General features: G+C 45.7%; 1 protein-coding gene and 1 non-coding gene across 2 annotated transcripts in view; both read left to right on the forward strand.

The window, feature by feature from the left end:
- Positions 1 to 22,421, forward strand: part of LOC126234947 (agrin-like) — a 1,214,606-nt gene that overhangs the window by 902,083 nt on the left and 290,102 nt on the right. Inside the window, exon 9 of the mRNA XM_049943685.1 lies at positions 10,915 to 11,094. Within this exon, the coding sequence (XP_049799642.1) occupies positions 10,915 to 11,094 (180 nt within the window). The remainder of the gene's footprint in view (positions 1 to 10,914; positions 11,095 to 22,421) is intronic.
- Positions 19,144 to 19,218, forward strand: Trnat-ugu (transfer RNA threonine (anticodon UGU)). Its single transcript has one exon. It is a non-coding gene; the product is annotated as a tRNA-Thr (tRNA).

The raw sequence follows: 22,421 nt of genomic DNA on the forward strand, positions 1-22,421 counted from the left end.
AGCCTCCGTCACTTGTGCTTCATCTATTAATGGTGCTATTTACATTATTTTTTATCTGCTTTGTTCCAAGACGGGTGTGACTACCAATAATAATGCTTGAAAAAGTCCAATCCGATTAGAACGTTAATTCTGGAAGTAATCTGCTCAACTTTATTTGCTCATTTAAGGCACCGGTATCATTTTTATGATTCTTATGTCCAAACAGAATCTAGCATATTCCAGGGGCTATCAATGATAGAGAAATGTAACCCATATCGTCCCAATGAGGGACAAGTTCGGCCTGAGGAGGAAGTGAAAGTCTGTTCGTCATCAAATTATGTGGCACAGTACTTATACCCTGGTTCCGTATTCTGGAGGACAGGGGTTCATGTGGCTATCTAAATTCAGGTTTTCGTTGATTTCGCTAATTTGCTTAGGTCAAATTCCATAAGGGCCACCCGACAGTTGCAAGTAATTATAGTCTCATATTGCTGAAATCTTTTATTTTTTCTTTTTCAGATTTATATAGTATGTTTGTTGCTCGCATATTATACCGTTTTGGAGGAAAATAATATTTTCAACGACAGTTCGCGAAGTGCGATCTTGTGAACGTTATCTCGCTCGCTTTGAGATCAAGAAGACAGTGGGTATCGGAGCACAGACTGAGAGAGGGCTTGTTTCCTGCTTCTGTCATTCATTCGACAGAGTTCGCCACTGCCACGTGCTGAATAAAGCTTGTGATTACGGAATAACGTAACAGCTTCTTGATTGTATTCAGGACTACCTAGAGGGTAACAGTGAATGTGCCGTCATTTAGGAAGAGAAATCTTCAGATGTTGAAGTAATTTCGGGTATTCAGGGAGTTTTGTATGCCTTTATTGCTCACGATGTACATAAATATTGTGGTGGATAATCTCGAAAGCACCGCGCGGTGTTCGCGAATGGTGGTGTGTGTAAGAAGGTCACAACGCAAGAAGACTATAGCGACGTCTAGAAGGCCTGCAGAGTATGGATCCTTCACCCAGATTAAATAAAGAAATGTTTCAGTTTTGCATATATAAAAGGAGAGAGAAATTATTCTTCGCTTACAGTATTTACAAAAAAAAAAAAAGTGGATCTGAGCACTATGAAACCTAACATCTGAGGTCATCAGTCTCCTAGATCTTAGAACTACTTAACCCTAACTAACCTAAGGACATCACACACATCCATGCCCCAGGCAGGATTCGAACCTGCGACCGTAGCGGTCGCGCGGTTCCAGACTGAAGCGCCTACAACCGCGCTGCCATACCGGCCGGCAGTATTTACACTATCGTTGGTTCGAAACAATAGTAAGCGACTGGAACGACCTAAGGTAGAAAAGTAGATACGTGAGAGAGTGATGTGAAGAATTTTAACGAAACTGATACATTGACGACGAAATAGCTTACAAAGCTCGCGTTCCACCGAGTGTTGCGTAGTGAGAGTTGTGAGCATTACCAATTAGAATTAATAGAGCAGATTCAAAGAAGAGCGACGAGCTTTGTTTGGGGTTCATATAACAAGCGCAAGAGCGTCACAAAGACACTCCTCAAACACCAGTGGCAGACGTTACAATAGAAGCATTGACTTCACGATATGTTTTACTGCTAAGAAGAGTCAGGCAACATATTTTTGCCATGTCAATCTGTTAGATAAATTTGAGCTTGTGCATACCGTTACTGCGGACTACTCGCCAATGGGTGATGTGAAGAGGGAATTGGTAGTGGTATCCAAAGTACCGTCTGGTACACACCGTTAGATGGCTTGCGAGCTGTAGAAAAGGCGTATGTGAATAGAAAATGAGAAGCGCCCGTGACGGCATAGGCAGCTACTTCGCAGGCAAGAAACCGATATCGGATGGCAGCCGCATCAACCATGGTTATTTCATAGCTCACGGAGGATTCCGTGAATGCGTTTTAGGCGTGTAGGAGACTACGCAAATGAAATCTATGATGATTATATCGCGTCACTTAGGAAAGTAAACTCACCAGAAAAAATACTTGCCATCCCGTTAAAAAATCACACCGATCACATTACACCGCTGGTGTAATCTGGGCAATTAAGTGGTGTGCGTGCGTGAGCCAGCCGGTCACGTGGAAACAACGCAGTAAGATGGGTCGACGTCGACACGTGGCACAGAGGCACAAAGGAGTTATTGTGAGTGAAAGTAGGCCTCCGGCGTACATTTCTCATGAATTTTTCTTGGGTTTCCATCAGGATGGCTGCTATGAAATTCCTCAGTGTTTCGACGAATCTCATTATCACCATTTTCTCACGAAGTGTCTCGATAGTACCGGCGTACACTGAGGAGACAAAAGTCATTGGATACCTCCTAATAATGTGTCGTACCTCCCTTTTGCCTGCGTAGTGCAGCATCTTGATGTGATATGGATTTAAGAAGTCGTTGGAAGTCCCCTGAAGAAAAACTGAGCCATGCCGCCTCTACAACCGTAAATAATTGTTAAAGAATTGCCGGTGAGGGAATTTGTACACGACCTGACACCTCGATTATGTCCCATAAATGTTCGGTTGGATTCATATTAGGTGACATGGGTAGCCAAACCGTTCATCACTCGAATTATCCCCAATGTTCTCACACGGCGCACTGCCATCCATAAAAATTCTATCGTAGGTTGGGAACATGAGCTCCATGATTGACTGCAAATGGTCTCCAAGCTAGCCCAACATAACCATTTCCAGTCAGTGATCAGTTCAGTTAGTCCAGAGGATCCATTTCATTCCATGGAAACACAGCCCACATCATAATGGAGCCACCACCAGCTCGTACAGTGCCTTGTTGACAACCTGGATCCGCGGTTTCGTGGGGTCTGCGCCACACTCGAAATCTTCCATCAGCTCTTACCAACTAAAACCTGGACTCATATGATGCTGTCCCAAAAGCCACAAGTTCGGCACGTCATTATTGTTTCCTCAATTTTGAAAGTACAGGGTTATTACAAATGATTGAAGCGATTACACAGCTCTACAATAACTTTATTATTTGAGATATTTTCACGATGCTTTGCACACACATACAAGAATTCAAAAAGTTTTTTTAGGCATTCACAAATGTTCGATATGTGCCCCTTTAGTGATTCGGCAGACATCAAGCCGATAATCAAGTTCCTCCCACACTCAGCGCAGCATGTCCCCATCAATGAGTTCGAAAGCATCGTTGATGCGAGCTCGCAGTTCTGGCACGTTTCTTGGTAGAGGAGGTTTAGACACTGAATCTTTCACATAACCCCACAGAAAGAAATCGCATGGGGTTAAGTCGGGAGAGCGTGGAGGCCATGACATGAATTGCTGATCATGATCTCCGCCACGACCGATCCAAGGGTTTTCCAATCTCCTGTTTAAGAAATGCCGAACATCAGGATGGAAGTGCGGTGGAGCACCATCCTGTTGAAAGGTGAAGTCGGCGCTGTCGGTCTCCAGCTGTGGCATGAGCCAATTTTCCAGCATGTCCAGATACACGTGTCGTGTAACGTTTTTTTTTTTTTCAAAGAAGAAAAAGGGGCCGTAAACTTTAAACCGTGAGATTGCACAAAACACGTTAACTTTTGGTGAATTGCGAATTTGCTGCATGAATGCTTGAGGATTCTCTACCGCCCAGATTCGAACATTGTGTCTGTTCACTTCAACATTAAGAAAAAATGTTGCTTCATCACTGAAAACAAGTTTCGCACTGAACGCGTCGTCTTCCATGAGCTGTTGCAACCGCGTCGAAAATTCAAAGCGTTTGACTTCGTCATCGGGTGTCAGGGCTTGTAGCAATTTTAAACGGTAAAGCTTCTGCTTTAGCCTTTTCCGTAAGATTTTCCAAGCCGTCGGCTGTGGTACGTTTAGCTCCCTGCTAGCTTTATTCGTCCACTTCCGCGGGCTACGCGTGAAACTTGCCCGCACGCGTTCAACCGTTTCTTCGCTCACTGCAGGCCGACCCGTTGATTTCCCCTTACAGAGGCATCCAGAAGCTTTAAACTGCGCATACCATCGCCGACTGGAGTTAGCAGTTGGTGGATCTTTGTTGAACTTCGTCCTGAAGTGTCGTTGCACTGTTATGACTGACTGATGTGAGTGCATTTCAAGCACGACATACGCTTTCTCGGCTCCTGTCGCCATTTTGTCTCACTGTGCTCTCGAGCGCTCTGGCGGCAGAAACCTGAAGTGCGGCTTCAGCCGAACAAAACTTGACTTTTTCTACGTATCTGTAGTGTGTCGTGACCATATGTCAATGAATGGAGCTACAGTGAATTTATGAAATCGCTTCAATCATTTGTAATAGCCCTGTATGTTATAAATGGTTCAAATGGCTCTGAGCACTATGGGACTTGATATCTATGGTCACCAGTCTCCTAGAACTTAGAACTACTTAAACCTAACTAACCTAAGGACATCACACAACACCCAGTCAACACGAGGCAGAGAAAATCCCTGACCCCGCCGGGAATCGAACCCGGGAACCCGGGCGCGGGAAGCGAGAACGCTACCGCACGACCACGAGCTGCGGACAAAGTATGTTACATTGCCAGACTTATCTATCGTCTTTCGTGGTAGTCGAAAGATGACCTTGATGTCGCTTTTCCCGAGGATTCTCGTAATTTTGGCTGGGGAGATCCTATATGTTGGATAAAGGCAAGCTACGCTTCCTTTTTTACCTATTCTCTGCGGATTTCTGTATCATTCATTTTCTATAATGCACAGTCTAATCTGCGCTCCGCTGTATCCATTTTGGTGGAACACATTTCAAGGTTGACATATGTGCATCTACAACATCAAGACGTGTAGCCTACCGATGAAGACAATAAAGCTTATACACTAAAATAAAATATCAGGCAGCATACTGTCTACCAATTCTCTGCATAATGTCCTCCTGTGACGTAATATATGCTGCAGGTCCCACATTAAAGAAACATCTCTAAGTTGTTGCAGCTCAGCAGGGAGACTCTTAATCACAAGTAGCACGTGACCTGTGTATTTGATACTTTAGAACAGTGCACCGGTGCTCGTTGTATGGTACAGCTCCGTGCACATCTATTTTTCTGTAGACTGCATGTCTTACGATATCGTCTGATACGCAATATCCGCGTCAGCCCGTCTGTGGTATAAAGGACAGGGCCAAAGGGAGACTGAACATCATTCGCGTCGTATACTTTCCGTTTATTTTAACAGTACACACTAGGCTAGATTTATTAAACATACATTGGAAAAGCACCTCCAGTGGTATTGTCTGCTAAGAAACAGAACATTTTACAATCATAAAATTGTACCCGATTGATTAATAGCAAACAGATTAAATACAATAATAAAACAGTACAATAAAAGAGCTAAAAACTCTTTCCCGAAAGGAACTTTAAGATTTATAGTCCAAAATAGAAGTATAGTCCGCAAATAAGCTGCATATAAGAACATTACTATACCGCCGGGTAGCGGAGGTGCGCAAGGCAAGCAAGAGCAATAACCAAACAAAATTGATGTTAAGCATTACGTCCTGAATGGTAAAAATAGTCGGTGAGAACCTTCATAAAATTAACAGATCTTAAATCTCCTAGTGTTTGTCCAGTTCAAAAATAAATAGTGCGTACAAGGAGTAAGATCATTAACCATTCACTTTGCCGAGCCACATTTGTGTAAACACGGTTAAGTAAATAACTCTAGTAATTACTTAATTGGCAAATTAGCCAGTAACACCTCGACAATTTACATGAGCTGGAAATCAAAAAATTGAAAGGAGATTAAGGCACAAATAAACACATCGACCTGCTATACAAGGAGTAGTGGGCTCGGAAACCTTAAGTGGTGCAGTACCACCTGCACCCTGCTCTCCGTTCGGTCGAGCGCTGACGTGACTCCGCTTACGGACGCTGTGCCTGTTCTACCAACCACGCAGATTTCACCCGAGTGTCACCAAAAGAAGCACAGATGGTAGCCTAATGAACAAAAAAAATACAGAATTGATATACTGGAAGCAGTTAATTCCATAAATTATCTGGGAGCAGACATTAGGAGTGATTTAAAATGGAATGACCATATAAAATTAATCATCGGTAAAGCAGGTGCCAGACTGAGATTCATTGGAAGATTCCTAAGGAAATGCAGTCCGAAAACAAAGGAAGTAGGTTACAGTACACTTGTTCGCCCATTGCTTGAATACTGCTCACCGGTGTGGGATCAGTACCAGATAGGGTTGATAGAAGAGATAGAGAAGATCCAACGGAGAGCAGCGCGCTTCGTTACAGGATCATTTAGTAATCGCGAAAGCGTTACGGAGATAATAAACTCCAGTGAAAGACTCTGCAAGAGAGACGCTCAGTAGCTCTGTACGGGCTTCTGTTGAAGTTTCGAGAACATACCTTCACCGAGGAGTCAAGCAGTATGTTGCTGCCCCCTTCGTATATCTCGCGAAGAGACCGTGAGGATAAAATCAGAGACATTAGAGCCCACACAGAGGCATACCACAATCTTTTTTACCACGAACAATACGAGATTGGAATAGAAGGGAGAACCAATAGAGGTACTCAAAGTACCCTCCGCCACACACCGTCAGGTGGCTTACGGAGTATGGATGTAGATGCAGATGTATAATTTAGTACAGGAATTTGGCCAGCCTCTACTACAGATCGAACGCCGCCGCACGACAGTCAGAATTACAGCAACAAGAAAATCAAAATAATTTTTCAGTGAATTCACGAAGTCTAATAAATGAAACTTGTAAGCCGACGAAAATCTAAACCCAGTACCTAATTCACTTATGGAGCAGGAAGTTCGACTGCCAACCACAAATTGAACCAAACTTGCACCACATGGGCGAGGGGTAAACAACTAACCGCCAGGCGGCGCTGAGCAGTAAACCCCAAGCTAACGCGTACAGTTGGCTTACGAATTCCTGAGTAACGCCAGATAGAACATAATTATTTAAACAACGTTACGTCCACGTATGAGATGGTAGTATCAAAAGCAAAAGAAAGTCCTCTCTGAGAAAGACTTAATAATTAAGATTAACAGGCCCCATCCTTATAAACAACAACAACACGCAAAAAATACAGTGAAACTTGGGAGTACAAACACCCAACAAGACAATAGATGAAACTGTGCCCCCAGTAATAGTACATGCAGAACGTGGCACTTGAAATGAAGCCACTCAATATGCCCAAAAAATGGTTCAAATGGCTCTGAGCACTATGGGACTCAACTGCTGTGGTCATCAGTCCCCTAGAACTTAGAACTACTTAAACCTAACTAACCTAAGGACATCACACACATCCATGCCCGAGGTAGGATTCACAAATCCGACGCCTAACAGCAGCCATCTGGGAAGTTGAGACCGAACTTGGCAAATAACATTCAGATTGGAGCAGTAAATAAAGAAACAAATTCAGTAGTTTTACAGGAGCGCGCGCAAACGCAACTTTCCTGCCTAGAGACAAACGAGATCAATAACCCGAAGTGTGAAATGGATCCGGACGTGAGCCTCGAACAAACAACCAGAAAACCACCGAACTGATCTGTCGCAGTACCGGAACAATAAATGGAAATTATAGCTATGGTTACTGCCGATGTTCGGTTCACTCGCATCCGATAAACCAAATCGTACTTTCACCAGACATATCCGTACAACGATCCAGGAAGGACAGCATGGAGCCGCCACACAACTTCAACACAACGGCGGTCCGCCGTTCGCCTTCATGGGCGGTCGGTCGCTGAAGCACACAACACGCTCCTTTCTTCAGTGCGCGCCCCACACGTGCAGAGGTTTCCAGCCAGCAGCAGTTCGGTTAATAATGGTTCTGAACCGTCAGAGTGTTTCTTTCTGGCATAGCTGGTATGCTCAGAGTCAGAGGCTGACTGTTAACTGCCGAACTTGAATCAACCATCAATTTCCGACACACTACTCACCTCACCGCCAGGTTCCAACTCGGCCGCCTCACCCGGAGCGAAGCGTTTTCACCTACCCGGTCTCACTGTTGCTCCCTTGCGCCTCCGATCTTCGTGCGAACCACGCCCTCCTAGGGCAAAGATATTCTACTAGAGACTATGGCGCGACCTATCGATCGCGCAACGATTTGCCGTCCGCTTTTCTTCTTATTAGAATGCCCAAGAAAGAAAGATATCCATATGTTCTAATTCCATCGTGAACTAGATGTGTTAAAGGACGCCGTTCAGGTGTTCCAGAAATTCACTCGGGGCCTCTCTGTCATGTTCCAACGCAAAGAAGGTGTCATCCACGTAATGGAAGAAGTGCTTAGGTTGAGCCTCCCCACCAGATTTGAAGTACGTTGTGGTGAGTACCTGTTCAAACAGTTTCACCGTTTCGGTCTCAGAATGATCCGCTAAGAGTATCAATGAATAATACTGATATAGAAGATAGGGTAAGGAAAGATAAACCTACGTTTACAGCACTTGTAGACTTAAAGAAAGCTTTGCACAATGGTGACTGGAATACTTCCTTTGAAATTTTGAAGACAGCAGGAGTAAAATACAAAGAGCAAAAGGTTATTTACAACGAGACAGCATTTATATGATCCCAGGAACATGAAAGAGAAGCAATGGTTGAGAGGGGATGAGACAGCGTTGTAGCCTATCCCCGATGTTACTGAAACTGTACATTGAGTAAGTAGTCAAGGAAACCAAACAAAAATTTGGAGCCGGCCGGGGTGGCCGAGCGGTTCTAGGCGCTACAGTCTGGAACCGCGAGACCACTACGGTCGCAGGTTCGAATCCTGCCTCGGGCATGGATGTGTGTGATGTCCTTAGGTTAGTTAGGTTTAAGTAGTTCTAAGTTCTGGGGGACTGTTGACCTCAGAAGTTAAGTTCCATAGTGCTCAGAGCCAAAAATTTGGAGTAGGAATTCAAGTCCAGGGAGAAATTAAAGTTTTGAGGTTTGTCGATGACATTCTAATTCTGTCACAGGCACCAAAGGACTTGGAAGTGCAACCGAGTTGGTTGGCGCATTGTTTAGCACACTGGACCCGCATTCATGAGGACGACGGTTCAAATTCACGTCTGACCACACTGATTTAGGTTTTCCCTGATTTCCCTAAATCGCCTCTGACGAATGCCGAGATGGTTAATTTGACAGGGCACGGCCGACTTCCTTCACCATCCTTCCCTCATTCTATGGGACCGATGATCTTGCTGTTGGGTCCCCTCCCCAAAAATCAACTTGGAAGAGCAGTCGAAGGAAATGGACAGTGTCTTGCAAGGAGGATATAAGATGAATAAAACAATAATGCAACGTATCAGGTGATGCTGTGGGGATTAGATTAGGAAACTAGAGACAAAGTAGTAGATGAGTTTTGCTATTTGAACAGCAAAGTTAACTGAGAATGCCCGAAGTACGGAATGTAGACTGACAGTGGTGAGAAAAGTTATTCTGAAAAAGAGTAATTCGTTAACATCGAATATAGTCTTAAATGTTAGGATGTCGTTTGTGAAAGTTTTTGTATGGAACGCAGTAATGAAACATGGACAATAAACAGGTTAGATAAGAAGAGAATAGAAGCTTTTAAAATCTGATGCTACAGAAGAATAGTGAAGTTTAGATGGGTAGATCAAGTAGCTAATGTGGAAGTACAGAATAAAATCGGGGAGACAAGAAATATGTGGCGGAATCTGACTAGAAGAAGGGATCGGTTGATATCATACATTCTGAGCCATCAAGGGATCACCAGTTTAGTATTAGAGGGAAGTGTGGGAGGTAAACACCGTAGACGCAGACCAAGAGACCATAATACTAAGTAGATTCAGAAGGATGTAGCTTGAGACAGTTATTCGGAGACGAAGATGCTTGCACAGGAGAGAAGCATTGGAGATCTTCATAAAATCAGACTTCGGACTGAAGACCACAACAACAACAACAACAGCAGCATCAAGAGTACCGGTGTCTTGAAGTCACACTCGTTTGAAAAGAGGTGTTACATGAAAGATTACCAGAAAACCGTCCTTTTGCAGCCATACCTCTTTCTGTAAGGCCACGAATTTGGCAGAGTTCCTAACGTGACGATTGCCGGGTAATAACTACAACAGCATGGCTGTATGGTGTGGAGCATGCATGTGGAGATTCTAACAACCCTACCACAACTAAGGTCAAAAATTAGTTGTGATTGTAGTATTGCTCACGCTGCTAAATATTTCATTTTCGGGCAACAACAAAGTTATATTATGTGGCAGGTGTCATTAGGGTACAGTTAATAAAGTCATTTCTTGAAATAATGGATAAACTAGGCACTCATCTTTTCGTGTTTCCCATGCTGGTCTCGTTGTGAACTCATGGCTTAATCGTCTAAAATCTAGGTAGTGATGATTCCAAGCTCGGATGCAAAGAGGCCTAGGTGTTATTCTGCGGTATTCAAAAGTTTTATAGATGTGTTTCATAAACCATTCTTGAAGATTAAACTTTTGCAAGTTAGGACAATGGTGATGTTAAAAAGAAATTAGCATTCCGAATTTAAGCTGCACTTCTTTTTTATTACTTTTGTTTCAATATCACGTAACTCGTTCCAAAACATCACTTCACAATATAAAACATGTTTGAAACTATCTTCCTCACTGTTAAAGTTCACATTTGATAAACTGACTACAATTTGCGTCTTTTTAACATGACGCCCAAAGCTTGACTCTCTAATAACCGCTTACGCGCCCAAAAATCAGAGTTGCAAGTACGTCAAAGATCATAGTGGCAAAAGAAAGAATACACATAAGAATAATATCACTGCAATATATACATATCGATGTATCGAAGTACCTCTACATTAATGAATTCAAATCTGAATGTTGTCACAGAACTATGTTAACTATTTTACAGAAACACAGTAGAATATTGCTGGTATCGAGAGGTTGAAGTGAGGTGCCTTAATGGTTACGCAATTCAAGTACCATTACAAGATGAAGAGACGTGCGTGTTTTGTGTGACAGGCCTGTGCCCGCACGAGTGCTCCGAGGGCAGTTCGCCGGTTTGCGGCTCGGACCGTCGGACGTACCGCAGCGAGTGTGAGCTGCGGCGAGCCTCGTGCCGCCTGCCCGCCGACAGCCCGCCCCTCGCCGTACTGCACGCCGGGCCCTGCCTGGGCCTGCCGCTGGCGCCGCCGCCCCCAGGTCAGCACCCCACTCCACTAGACTACACTACACTCAATATGAGGGTTATTCGTAAATTAAGGAACGATCGGTCGCGAAATGGAAACCACAGTGAAAATCCGATGAAGTTTTGCACAGGTGTGTTGGGCAGTGTCTCCAGTATGCCCGTCGATCGCGTTACGTCGTTCTTTTTAGTTCTGAGCACACAGGGAGCACATAAAGATACCTAGAACAATAGTTTCTCCCGCCAAGTACGAGGGCCTGGTGAGAAATTTCGCCTGGAGCTATGCAGCCAACATTACATAACTGTCGTGCATTTTCTTTTTCAAGACAAAACTCAGCCGCATTCTGCAGGGGCAATGAAAATGCTTCTGCATCGTTTTTAAGTGGAAATGTTTGATTACCCACAACACAGCCCGCAATTGTCTCCCTCTCAGTTTCAACTCTGCTCACATGAACTGCTGGCTATGAAGACAACATTTTGGCACAGACAACGAGCTGTAGACTCAAATGGCTCAAATGGCTCTGAGCACTATGGGACTCAACATCCATGGTCATCAGTCCCCTAGAACTTAGAACTACTTAAACCTAACTAACCTAAGGACATCACACAACACCCAGTCATCACGAGGCAGAGAAAATCCCTGTCCCCGCCGGGAATTGAACCCGGGAACCCGGGCGCGGGAAGCGAGAACGCTTCCGCACGACCACGAGCTGCGGACCGAGCTGTAGACCAACGGAAAAAGCATTGGCGGCTGCCTTCTATAACGAGGGTATTGCAAAGTTGGTACAACGCTACGACAAACGTCTGAGTCAGATCGGCGACTATGGACATAAGTAGCTGGAAGTTGTAGCTAACTGTTGCAAATAAAACAGTTTTGATTTTCATTGTGGTTTCCATTACGCGACCTACCGTCCCTTACTTTCCGAATAGCCCTCGTACACCAGCCCTCCTACAGGGTGTCACCATATACATTGTCGTTTTATAACACCTGACATTGTCAAGTTTGTATGGCAACGATCTTACATATTAACATATAATTAGCTGAGTATCTGGCATAGCCCAGGCATGCATGTATTCTAGCCTTCTATTACTCCATCTCCTCCTGCTCTCCCCTCCCTAATCTACCTCCTCATCTCCATCTCTCTGTTCATCTCGTTCTTACCTCTCTCTCTATCTCTCTCTCTCTCTCTGTCCATCTTCTTCTCCCCGTTTCTGTACATCCTTACCGTGTTTCTGTTCATCTCCGCTTCCTCCTCTCACTGGCAACCTCCTCCACCTCTCAATCTCTCTCCATCTTCTTCTCCCCTCTTTCTGACCATCTCCTCTCCATCCACCTCCTCTCTCTGTCCATTCTTCCTCCCCCATCTCTCTGCCCCTCTCCTCTACCCCCTCTTTCTGTCCCCTCCTCACCCTCTCTCTGGACCATACACTCCTCCCCCTCCTCCATCCTCTTTGTCCATATACTCCTCCCCTCCTCTCTTTATCCATCTCCTTCTCTTTCCTTTCTCTCTCCATTCCTCATCCCTCTCTCCCTGCCTGTTACCTCCTCACCTTCTCTCTTTCCGTCTCCTCCTCCCTCCCTGTCTTTGTCCATCTCCTCCTCTTCCCTTTCTCTCTCCATCTCCTCATCTCCCTCTCTCTAGCCATCTCCTCCTCCTCCTCCTCCTCCTCCTCCTCCTCTCTCTGCGTATCTCCTCCTCCCCCAATCTGCGTCCATCTCCTCCTTGCCCTCTCTGCCTCTCCAATTCCTTCTCCCCCTTCTCTTAAAGATATCACCCCTATCCAAATATGACGTTGGTGGTTCCTACCCCACAGAATTTCTTACCCGATCGTAATTAATATATGTGGTGTCACCGCCAGACACCACACTTGCTAGGTGGTAGCTTAAATCGGCCGCGGTCCATTAGTACATGTCGGACCCGCGTGTCGCCACTGTGTGATCGCAGACCGAGCGCCACCACACGGCAGGTCTCGAGAGACTTACGAGCACTCGCCCCAGTTGTACGGACGACATTGCTAGCGACTACACGTACGAAGCCTTTCTCTCATTTGCCGAGAGACAGAATAGCCTTCAGCTAAGTCCCTGGCTACGACCTAGCAAGGCGCCATTTGTACCATTGCATGTATCTCAAGATAGTCTCACTTGTATCATCAAGAATGCTGTATACCAAAGGACGATATAAAAGTTAAGTGTTCTAGTAGCTACGTTCTTTTCTTTATCACATTCATTACGAATCCTGTTCCAGACTTAACGCCAGACGGCGTGAGTTGACGCGTGCCCTTTCGGCTACTTCACTGTGGACTGGCTGCCTTAACAGTCCACTACAATATATATATATATATATATATATATATATATATATATATATATATATATATATATATATAGTTTGACTGAAATAGATCCAGGGGTTTTGGGCACCTTCACCCGTTAACGCATATGTGACATATTCATGAAAATTTAATACATTTCACACATATTTCATCTCTATCTCTAACGAATTTCGCCCTGCATTTTCGTTATCACGCAGCTCAATGTCTGTGATGTCTATACCGTCTGCGATGTGTCTTGAGAGCAGCGTTTGTAATAAAGAAGTAATAAATTAAAACGTCAGGCCTAATGCGGCAGCCGGCCTGAGTGGCCGAGCGGTTCTAGGCGCTACAGTCTGGAACCGCGAGACCGCTACGGTCGCAGGCTCGAATCCTGCCTCGGGCATGGATGTGTGTGATGTCCTTAGGTTGTACAAAATTGTTAAGGCTTTCGTGGCCACATGTTGACAAACTGCCTATTGGCTTCTGTCTCGGGTTCTTCGGCCGACGTTCGTCTAATGATTTTTCTGACGTTTCACCAGCACGAGTGGCTGGCATTGTCAAGCTTCACCCTCCATTGCCGGTGGTGAACTGGAGCCGAGCTATATATATAGAGATGGGGCCCCTCCACGCCCGCACCAACGTGGTGACCAAACCAAAAGTTCTACTGTCACCTCCGTAAAACATGTTAGTTATCTAGTAAGTGGATCACAGGATGCTGGGCTGTGATGTTGTCCGTGCGTCTGGGTAAGACTACGCATTAACACGGTCCATCAGGTGATAGATAGTGGACGAAACGCGAGTGAGGGTAGCGATTTGAAGAGCAGAGGGAAAAAAAGTGCCATGGCTCGTGCCGTGGGAAAAAAACCTCTGCGACAGTGGGATGGGTAGTAAGAGCAGTAGTGGCTTACTAGCTGCGATAGCTCATACAAGGTTGGATTTGTTAGTATGGGTATCATGCATCATTACCGTGACAAGCGATGGCGATGTATCCCAGTGGTTGCAGCTGCTACATTCCTGGAACAATCAAGATCGTTATACAGTAGTGGGAGATCGGCCATAGATCGTCTCACTGTGTGGGGATGTGTGGAGCTTATTTGCATGCAGTGTACGGTACGGCTTCCCTGTGTGGTGCCAGTTATTCGGCAGTGTATTTCAGCTGGATATCCAGTAATACCGTCTGATTAACAGGGGCTCGCCTGTGCCGTTATGTTTGCGTATGCTTGGCCATAGATGTTATGCCCTTACAAGTATATCTTTTGGTCTTTTATGTTTCCATCTATGGTTGTGGTCGTAGTTCCCCAGATTCAGAATAAACGGGTTCTGCGAATGTCTGAAGTTTCTGTATAGTCTTGTGGTGAGTTTGTGGATTACCTCCGTGAGAGTCTCAAGTCGGTATTCCCGGTGAAGGTCCGCGATGCGTGTGTATCGTGGAGCATTGCTTATGATTTTGAGTACTTTGTTTTGTATGAGCTGCAGACGGCGCAGGCGTGTAGGCGCAGCGTATCCCCAGACAGGAGCTGCGTACGTCATCAGGGGTCGGATAAGAGTCATGTACATGGACCTCGACACCCTTCTGTTCAGTGTGCTACGCCTGTTGAGCATAGGATAGAGCTGTTTGAGCCTCGCGCTAGCTCGGTTGGTCATGTGTTGTATGTGGTCCCCCCAGAGTAATTTCCGGTCCAGCCAGACACCGAGGTATTTGACTTTCTCGCGGAAACGTATTGGACGTGCATGTAGGGTTATTGGTCTGCAGTAACGGTGTTTGCGCAGTTGCTTCGGTCTTCTAGTGAACAGAACGGCTTCGCACTTGTCGACGTTTACTCTAACACGCCATTTCTCCAACCAAGGCTCGGCCATTCTGAGTGCAGTCTGTAGGCGTGACGTAATGTTTGATGGTTTCCAATCTTGCGCAAGGATGGCTGTGTCATCCGCGTAGATTGCCATCATTGTGTTGTGTGTGGTTGGGAGATCGTTTATGTAGAGGTTAAACAGTAGGGGCCCTAGGATGCTTCCCTGGGGTACTCCCGCGTGTATACCGTGTCGTGTTGATTGTTTTCCCTGCACATCAGTGTTGAAACTCCTGTCTGTGAGGAATGAGTGTATTAGACGCAGCAGCCCGTCGGGGAATCCCGCGTCGCTGAGTTTGCGGATGAGGCCGTTGCGCCATAGACGGTCGAAAGCCTTTTCGATGTCCAGGAACACTGCCCCTGTAGCTTTGTTTATGTTGAAACCATGTGTTATATGTTCAACGACCCGTAGGAGTTGTTGTGTTGTGGAGTGGTGATTCCTGAAGCCGAATTGCTCCGGTCTCAGGATGTCATTTGTTATGCAGTGCCTAGTGATGCGTTTGAGAATCACCTTCTCAACAATCTTACTGAGCGAGCTCAGAAGGCTGATGGGTCGGTAATTTTGTGGGAGGCTGTGGTCTTTCCCCGGCTTCCTGAACATCAGGACCTTGGCCGTCTTCCAAAAGGCGGGGAAGTGTTGGTGTTTTAGTATGGCATTCGTTATGTGTGTTAGGTACTCAGTTGCTTTATCCGTGAACTCCTGGAGGACACGGTTTTGAATGCCATCATGACCAGGGGCTTTCCTAGCGGCGGAGCCGAGCTCGCGGCCGCAGACTATATGTACCTGGCGCGCCAACGTCCGAGGGCTTCTCCGCGGTCATTTCCGGTGCGGTTCTCCTCTTGCTACCTGCGACGGTCGTTCGCTGCAGTACGGGAAGCCAGGATCCGTTTACCTTAAGGCTTTCCTCTTTCTTGTTGAAATTGTTCGCGTGTTTTTGTATTTCTACAGGTTCTCTAAACAAGCGCGTGTGATAGTGCTTCTCTACAGCCAGAACTTCCGTGTCGGCGAATTTTATTACGTGGTCGGTCTCATTCAGTGCGTGCTCTGCCACGGCCGATTTCTCCACCTGCCCCAACCTGCAATGTCGCTTATGCTCTTTGATCCTGGTGTTAATGGATCGTCCAGTCATTCCGACGTAAACTTTTCCGCATGTGCATGGTATACGGTATATTCCCGACATTGCAAGTGGGTCTCTTTTCTCCTTCGCCGATCTAAGACACTCTTTGATCTTCCTTGTCGGTTTGAAAATCGTCTTTACGCCATGTTTGCGCAATATACGGCCGATTCTGTCCGTCACTCTGGGAATGTATGGCAGAAAGGCTCTACCCGACATTTCTTCTTCTGGTTCCTTACTTCGCCGAGTGTTTGGCTCTGTTACACTTCTAATGTAATTTGTGGAGTACCCATTGCTCCTCAGAACAGTTTTCAAGTTTCAGGTGACACACACGGACCGATACCTGCACAAACTGTCAAACCACCACCCGAGCCAGAAAAGAGGCATGATTAGTACGCTCGTAACGAGAGCAGGACGAATATGTGAGCCGTAACACCTCAAACGAGAAATGCAACACCTGAAAACTGTTCTGAGGAGCAATGGGTACTCCACAAATTACATTCGAAGTGTAATAAAATTCGCCGACACGGAAGTTCTGGCTGTAGAGAAGCACTATCACACGCGCTTGTTTAGAGAAGCTGTAGAAATACAAAAACACGCGAACAGTTTCAACAAGAAAGAGGAAAGCCTTAAGGTAAACGGATCCTGGCTTCCCGTACTGCAGCGAACGACCGTCGCAGGTAGCAAGAGGAGAACCGCACCGGAAATGACCGCGGAGAAGCCCTCGGACGTTGGCGCGCCAGGTACATATAGTCTGCGGCGCCGAGCTCGGCTCCAGTTCACCACCGGCAATGGAGGGTGAAGCTTTGACAATGCCAGCCACTCGTGCTGGCGAAACGTCAGAAAAATCATTAGACGAACGTCGGCCGAAGAACCCGAGACAGAAGCCAATAGGCAGTTTGTCCTTAGGTTGGTTAGGTTTAAGTAGTTCTAAGTTCTAGGGGACTGATGACCTCAGAAGTTGAGTCCCATAGTGCTCAGAGCCATTTGAACCATTTTTGAACCTAATGCGGCAATTTTACTGCATGAACATAAAAATGTAGTAAGCGATATACTTTCTTCCTTTCGTCACTTTGGGCGCGTCCTTTATGTTCTTTGTAGTAAGAAGAGCATTGGACAAGTGCCTTTACAACCAAATATAAAGAATATCTTTTAAGAAATAATGGCACTAGCACCCAAAATTCGTCTTTTTCTGACCACCTTGTGATTACAGGTCACGCGCCCAAAGCTGTTCACCATATCAGCATTTTGCACACTGAGAAAAAAGGGCGTAGATTAGATATTCTCGAAGAATCAGAAATTTTTAAACATCTTTCTCGAAATGGTAGCGTCATTCTTAATGTGCAGCTACAATTACGTAATAAGAACTTCTTCAATGGTATAAGGCCGTTACTTGATATTTGATTTCGTGTTCCCTCGTGCAGTTAGCGAAATGTTTTTTCTGTCTAAGTCGACTAATAATTTTTTGTTTATTAAGTGGTTGATATTAGCTGCATTTCATGTTATATTATTTTTTTACAGGTTGTGTCATTCAGCCCTCTTTGTAATTCTATAACGGCGTTTTCATCCTTTAAACTGTATTTCTAAGCTCTTATGTAGACAAAATGTTACCTTATCTGCTGCTGTCAAATAAAACATTGCCTTTTACTTCATGGACTAAATAATATTCACCTTAACATTCATCTGTCTATATTTTGAATGTTAAGTAGCCTACTTGTACTTGCGGCTACCAGATGGCACTCTTAGTGTAATGTTCACCTGGCCACAGTTGCTAACGCGGGCGTCTCAGTCTGTTGCTACCTGTGGCTTGACATGTGTGAGCAGCCCATAGTGGCTTGCCTTCCATGTATTCTTAAAAAAGAAATTATGACTAAAGCTTCACCGCTTGATATTTATTTTATACGTGACATGTAAGTACTGTTTCTTTCTTGTACTGTTAGTCATTACTTACACTTTTACGACAAATTTTGCCCATAATTTTGTACTTACGTTATAGGCCAGTTTGACTGTTTTACTTGTGATGAAGGCACTCACAGTACTGCCGAAACCAGGTCAAAAGACTTAATTTTTTGCGACCGAGGGCTGTAATTGCTTTAATTTTAATTTGAAGGTAATTGAGGTCAATGCCATGAGAAGCTTACTAGTTAGCTCGGAGCTCCCACGAGTCCTGCGTGAACTGAATGGTGATGTACTGTGCATACAGGAACCCTACAGAAGACAAGCGAAAGATCCTAACCTCCCGCCCTACGCGGCAACGGTTGCGCGTCAGGCGGACTGTAAGGCCTCCGTCATAATACTCAACCAAGAAATACACCCCGTTGAGGTAAATGAAATATGCACAGAGCACTTGGTCACCGTGGAAGTTCCGCACAAGGATAACACAAGTATATATGACGGTAGTATCTATTCCCGAAAGAACAGTTACCGTGGATGACCATGCAGCTTTGCTAGAAATGAAATGATAATTAAATGGACACCCTAGCTGCAAACAGGCGTTGATGTACTTCATTGGGGACATGATGAAAATGTGTGCTCCGACCGGGACTCGAACCCGGGATCTCCTGCTTACATGGCAGCCACCGCGGGCACAGAGGATAGTGCGTCTGCAGGGACTTATCCCTTGCACGCTCCCCGTGAGATCCACATTCCCAACATGTCCACACCACTATGATGGGCAAACATCTATTAGGCGCACTACGAATGTAGTGGTGTGGACATGTTGGGAATGTGGATCTCACGGGGAGCGTGCAAGGGATAAGTCCCTGCAGACGCACTATCCTCTGTGCTCTGTGCCCGCGGTGGCTCAGATGGACAGAGCGTCTGCCATGTAAGCAGGAGATCCCGGGTTCGAGTCCCGGTCGGGGCACACATTTTCAACATGTCCCCAATGAAGTACATCAACGCCTGTTTGCAGCTAGGGTGTCCATTTAATTATCATTTCATAACACAACTATCATCGCGTCGATGCGTGCACAATACAGCCACTGCATTGTGCCATACTCCAGTCACATCAGAGAACTCTCACACTAAGCAGGAGGCAAAAAATTAAAAATCTGCGCTGACATCAACGCGAGATCTACCCTGTGGCACTCTTACAGAACACATGACAGAGGCAGGCCGGCCGAAGTGGCCGTGCGGTTAAAGGCGCTGCAGTCTGGAACCGCAAGACCGCTACGGTCGCAGGTTCGAATCCTGCCTCGGGCATGGATGTTTGTGATGTCCTTAGGTTAGTTAGGTTTAACTAGTTCTAAGTTCTAGGGGACTAATGACCTCAGCAGTTGAGTCCCATACTGCTCAGAGCCATTTTTGAACAGAGGCAGAGTATTCAGCTACATCATCCAAGAAACTGGACTTCACGTAATAAATAAAGGACACAACCCCACATTCATTGAACATGTCGGCTCTACATCTAACATGGACATCACTCTTGCGAACAATGCGGCAATCACCTTCACATGCGACTGGATAGTGCACAACCACATTACCATGAGTGACTATAGCGCCACAACGTCCTAACACTCACCCTCCATAACATACGTCACGTCAATACAGAAATACAATCAAAATGACTACTATTTAGTAACACAGACTGAGACAAGTCAGACAGACAATACAAGAACACGCATTACACGACGTCGATGGAAGTATCGACTACAGAGCACACACGATTACAGACATCATCGCACACACACACACACACACACACACACACACAACACCTACATACCAACATCAAGAAACACGAAACGCCAAACTATTACCTGGACTACAAATCGACACAACTCAAACAAGACACCAGATGTAAACGCAAACTCTATCAGAGAGCGATCTCAGAAAGAGAAAGACAGGACGACTAAACGCATACTGGCTTCCTAAGGACAGCTACAAACTAGAACTACAAAATACGAGGAAGGGCCACTGGAACAGACACGTTGCAGCACAAACACAATTAAACATATGGGGTGGAACCGTACAGAGTAGTAACCGAAAAACTCAAGAGCCCACTAGTTCTGGGGACGCTGCGGCAGGGTGACGGTGCGATAACTAAGGGCTGGAGGCGCACAGCAGAGTTTCTGCTCGGCAAACTCCTGCCTGATGACACAGCGAATACAGACAGACGAGAACAAGCAGCAATGGGGCGAGATCTACACACCGAATACAACACACCAACAGCCACCTGCCCTTTTGGGCAGGAAGAACTGGCGATAATGATCTCAGAACTAAAAAATAAAATGCATCCGGTTCAAAATGGTTCAAATGGCTCTGAGCACTATGGGACTCAACTGCTGAGGTCATTAGTCCCCTAGAACTTAGAACTAGTTAAACCTAACTAACCTAAGGACATCACAAACATCCATGCCCGAGGCAGGATTCGAACCTGCGACCGTAGCGGTCTTGCGGTTCCAGACTGCAGCGCCTTTAACCGCACGGCCACTTCGGCCGGCAAAATGCATCCGGACCAGACGGTATCCACCCTGGGGTACTAAAAGAAATTGGGCCACAGATACCCCGTATCTCACGACCTCACTAAACGACGCATTAAGGCTGGGCCGCGTGCCTGCAGTGTGGAAAGCCTCGAAGGAGTTTATCATTAAAAAAGCCCCAGACAAAGATCCCTCTGACCCAAAATCATACAGACGAATTTGTCTAATAAACGCACTTGCCAAAATACAAAACACGCACACAGACCACTAGGGGGCTAACACCACATCAATTCGGCTTTCGGGAGGGGAAATCCATAGACGACGCAATCAACAGAGCACTATAAATGGTGCACAGCACACCTGCCAAACACTCGTTAGCCATCATGATTGACACCTCAGGCGCGTTCAACAACATATGGTGCCCGGCCTTGTTCAAGAGGCTAAGACACCTGCAGGTGCCGGACTCTCTGTACAATAGCTTTGTCGACTACTGCAGAAACAGAACAGGCGTTTGGCACATGTACAACCAAAAAGTAATCAAGCATATTACAAAAGGTTGCCCACAGGGGTCGATCTGCCGCCCCATCTTCTGGGACATAATGATAGAACAGCTCCTACAATAATCTGACAAACGGAGTTGTCGCCTACGCTGACGACCTGCTATTGGTGGTGTCAGCAAATCTGATCGCGCAGCTCCACCGAATTGCAGGGATGCTAATGTCGGCGTTTTAGCCTCTGTTCCAACATGTCCCTTAGATTTTGTGTTTCGTTCAAGTCAGGTGATTTTGCAGGCCAGTCAAGATGTAATAGGCTAGTGTTCATAATACCAGTCACAGATTCTTCCAACCCGATGAAATTTGCTGTTGTGGTTGTTATGTGGCTGTGAGAGCAATGGCGGCTTCTTAGGTGACCGACTCTTAATGTTCATTATATACAGACGAACTGTTCTCTCTTTAACAGGTTCCGATGGGCTTTCATTCACTGCCTGCAACAATTGCTCTCGGTTTTGGAAGCGATTTTGATCCGCAAGCCGTGAAACACGTCTCTGGTCCCTCTCAATCAGGATCTTTTTCCGACCACAATTCTGATGTCGTGTTTCGTGGCCATGTGTGTTACACCATTGCTTGTAGACACGTTGAACAATCCGACACGAAATACCACTAAATCTACACCGCATGGTCATAGACACAGCCAAACGCGATTGCCCTTTTTTTATCACTCTCTCACGTCCTTACGTTTAACTTTGTTTACGAGCAACGTTTGCTCGAAACATAAGTGTTTCACTGATCGCTACTGCTTAATACTCACGTAGAGGCAGGCGTGTGCAGTTGAGTCTGTGATTCGATCGCTGCGCTAACTGTAAAGGATGAACGATTCATCTGTGTATGGGTACTTGGTGACTAATTTTTTTTTTCCTGGTGAGCTTATAATATTTCCTTGGCAACCATATAGAACCCGTATTTAATCACTAGCCGAGTACCCGGGGTTGCCCAGGTAGGTATTTACTCCAACCTAAAAGTCATTTCCTCCTTTCTTCTCTCTCTCTGTCGATCTCTTCCTTCACCTCCTCAGTGTCCATCTTCTCCACGCCCTCTCTCTGTCCTCCTTCCCCATCCTTCACTCTCTGTCCATTTCCTCCTGCCCC

Source organism: Schistocerca nitens, chromosome 2 (genome assembly GCF_023898315.1).
Source record: "Schistocerca nitens isolate TAMUIC-IGC-003100 chromosome 2, iqSchNite1.1, whole genome shotgun sequence".
NCBI classification, from domain to species: domain Eukaryota; kingdom Metazoa; phylum Arthropoda; class Insecta; order Orthoptera; family Acrididae; genus Schistocerca; species Schistocerca nitens.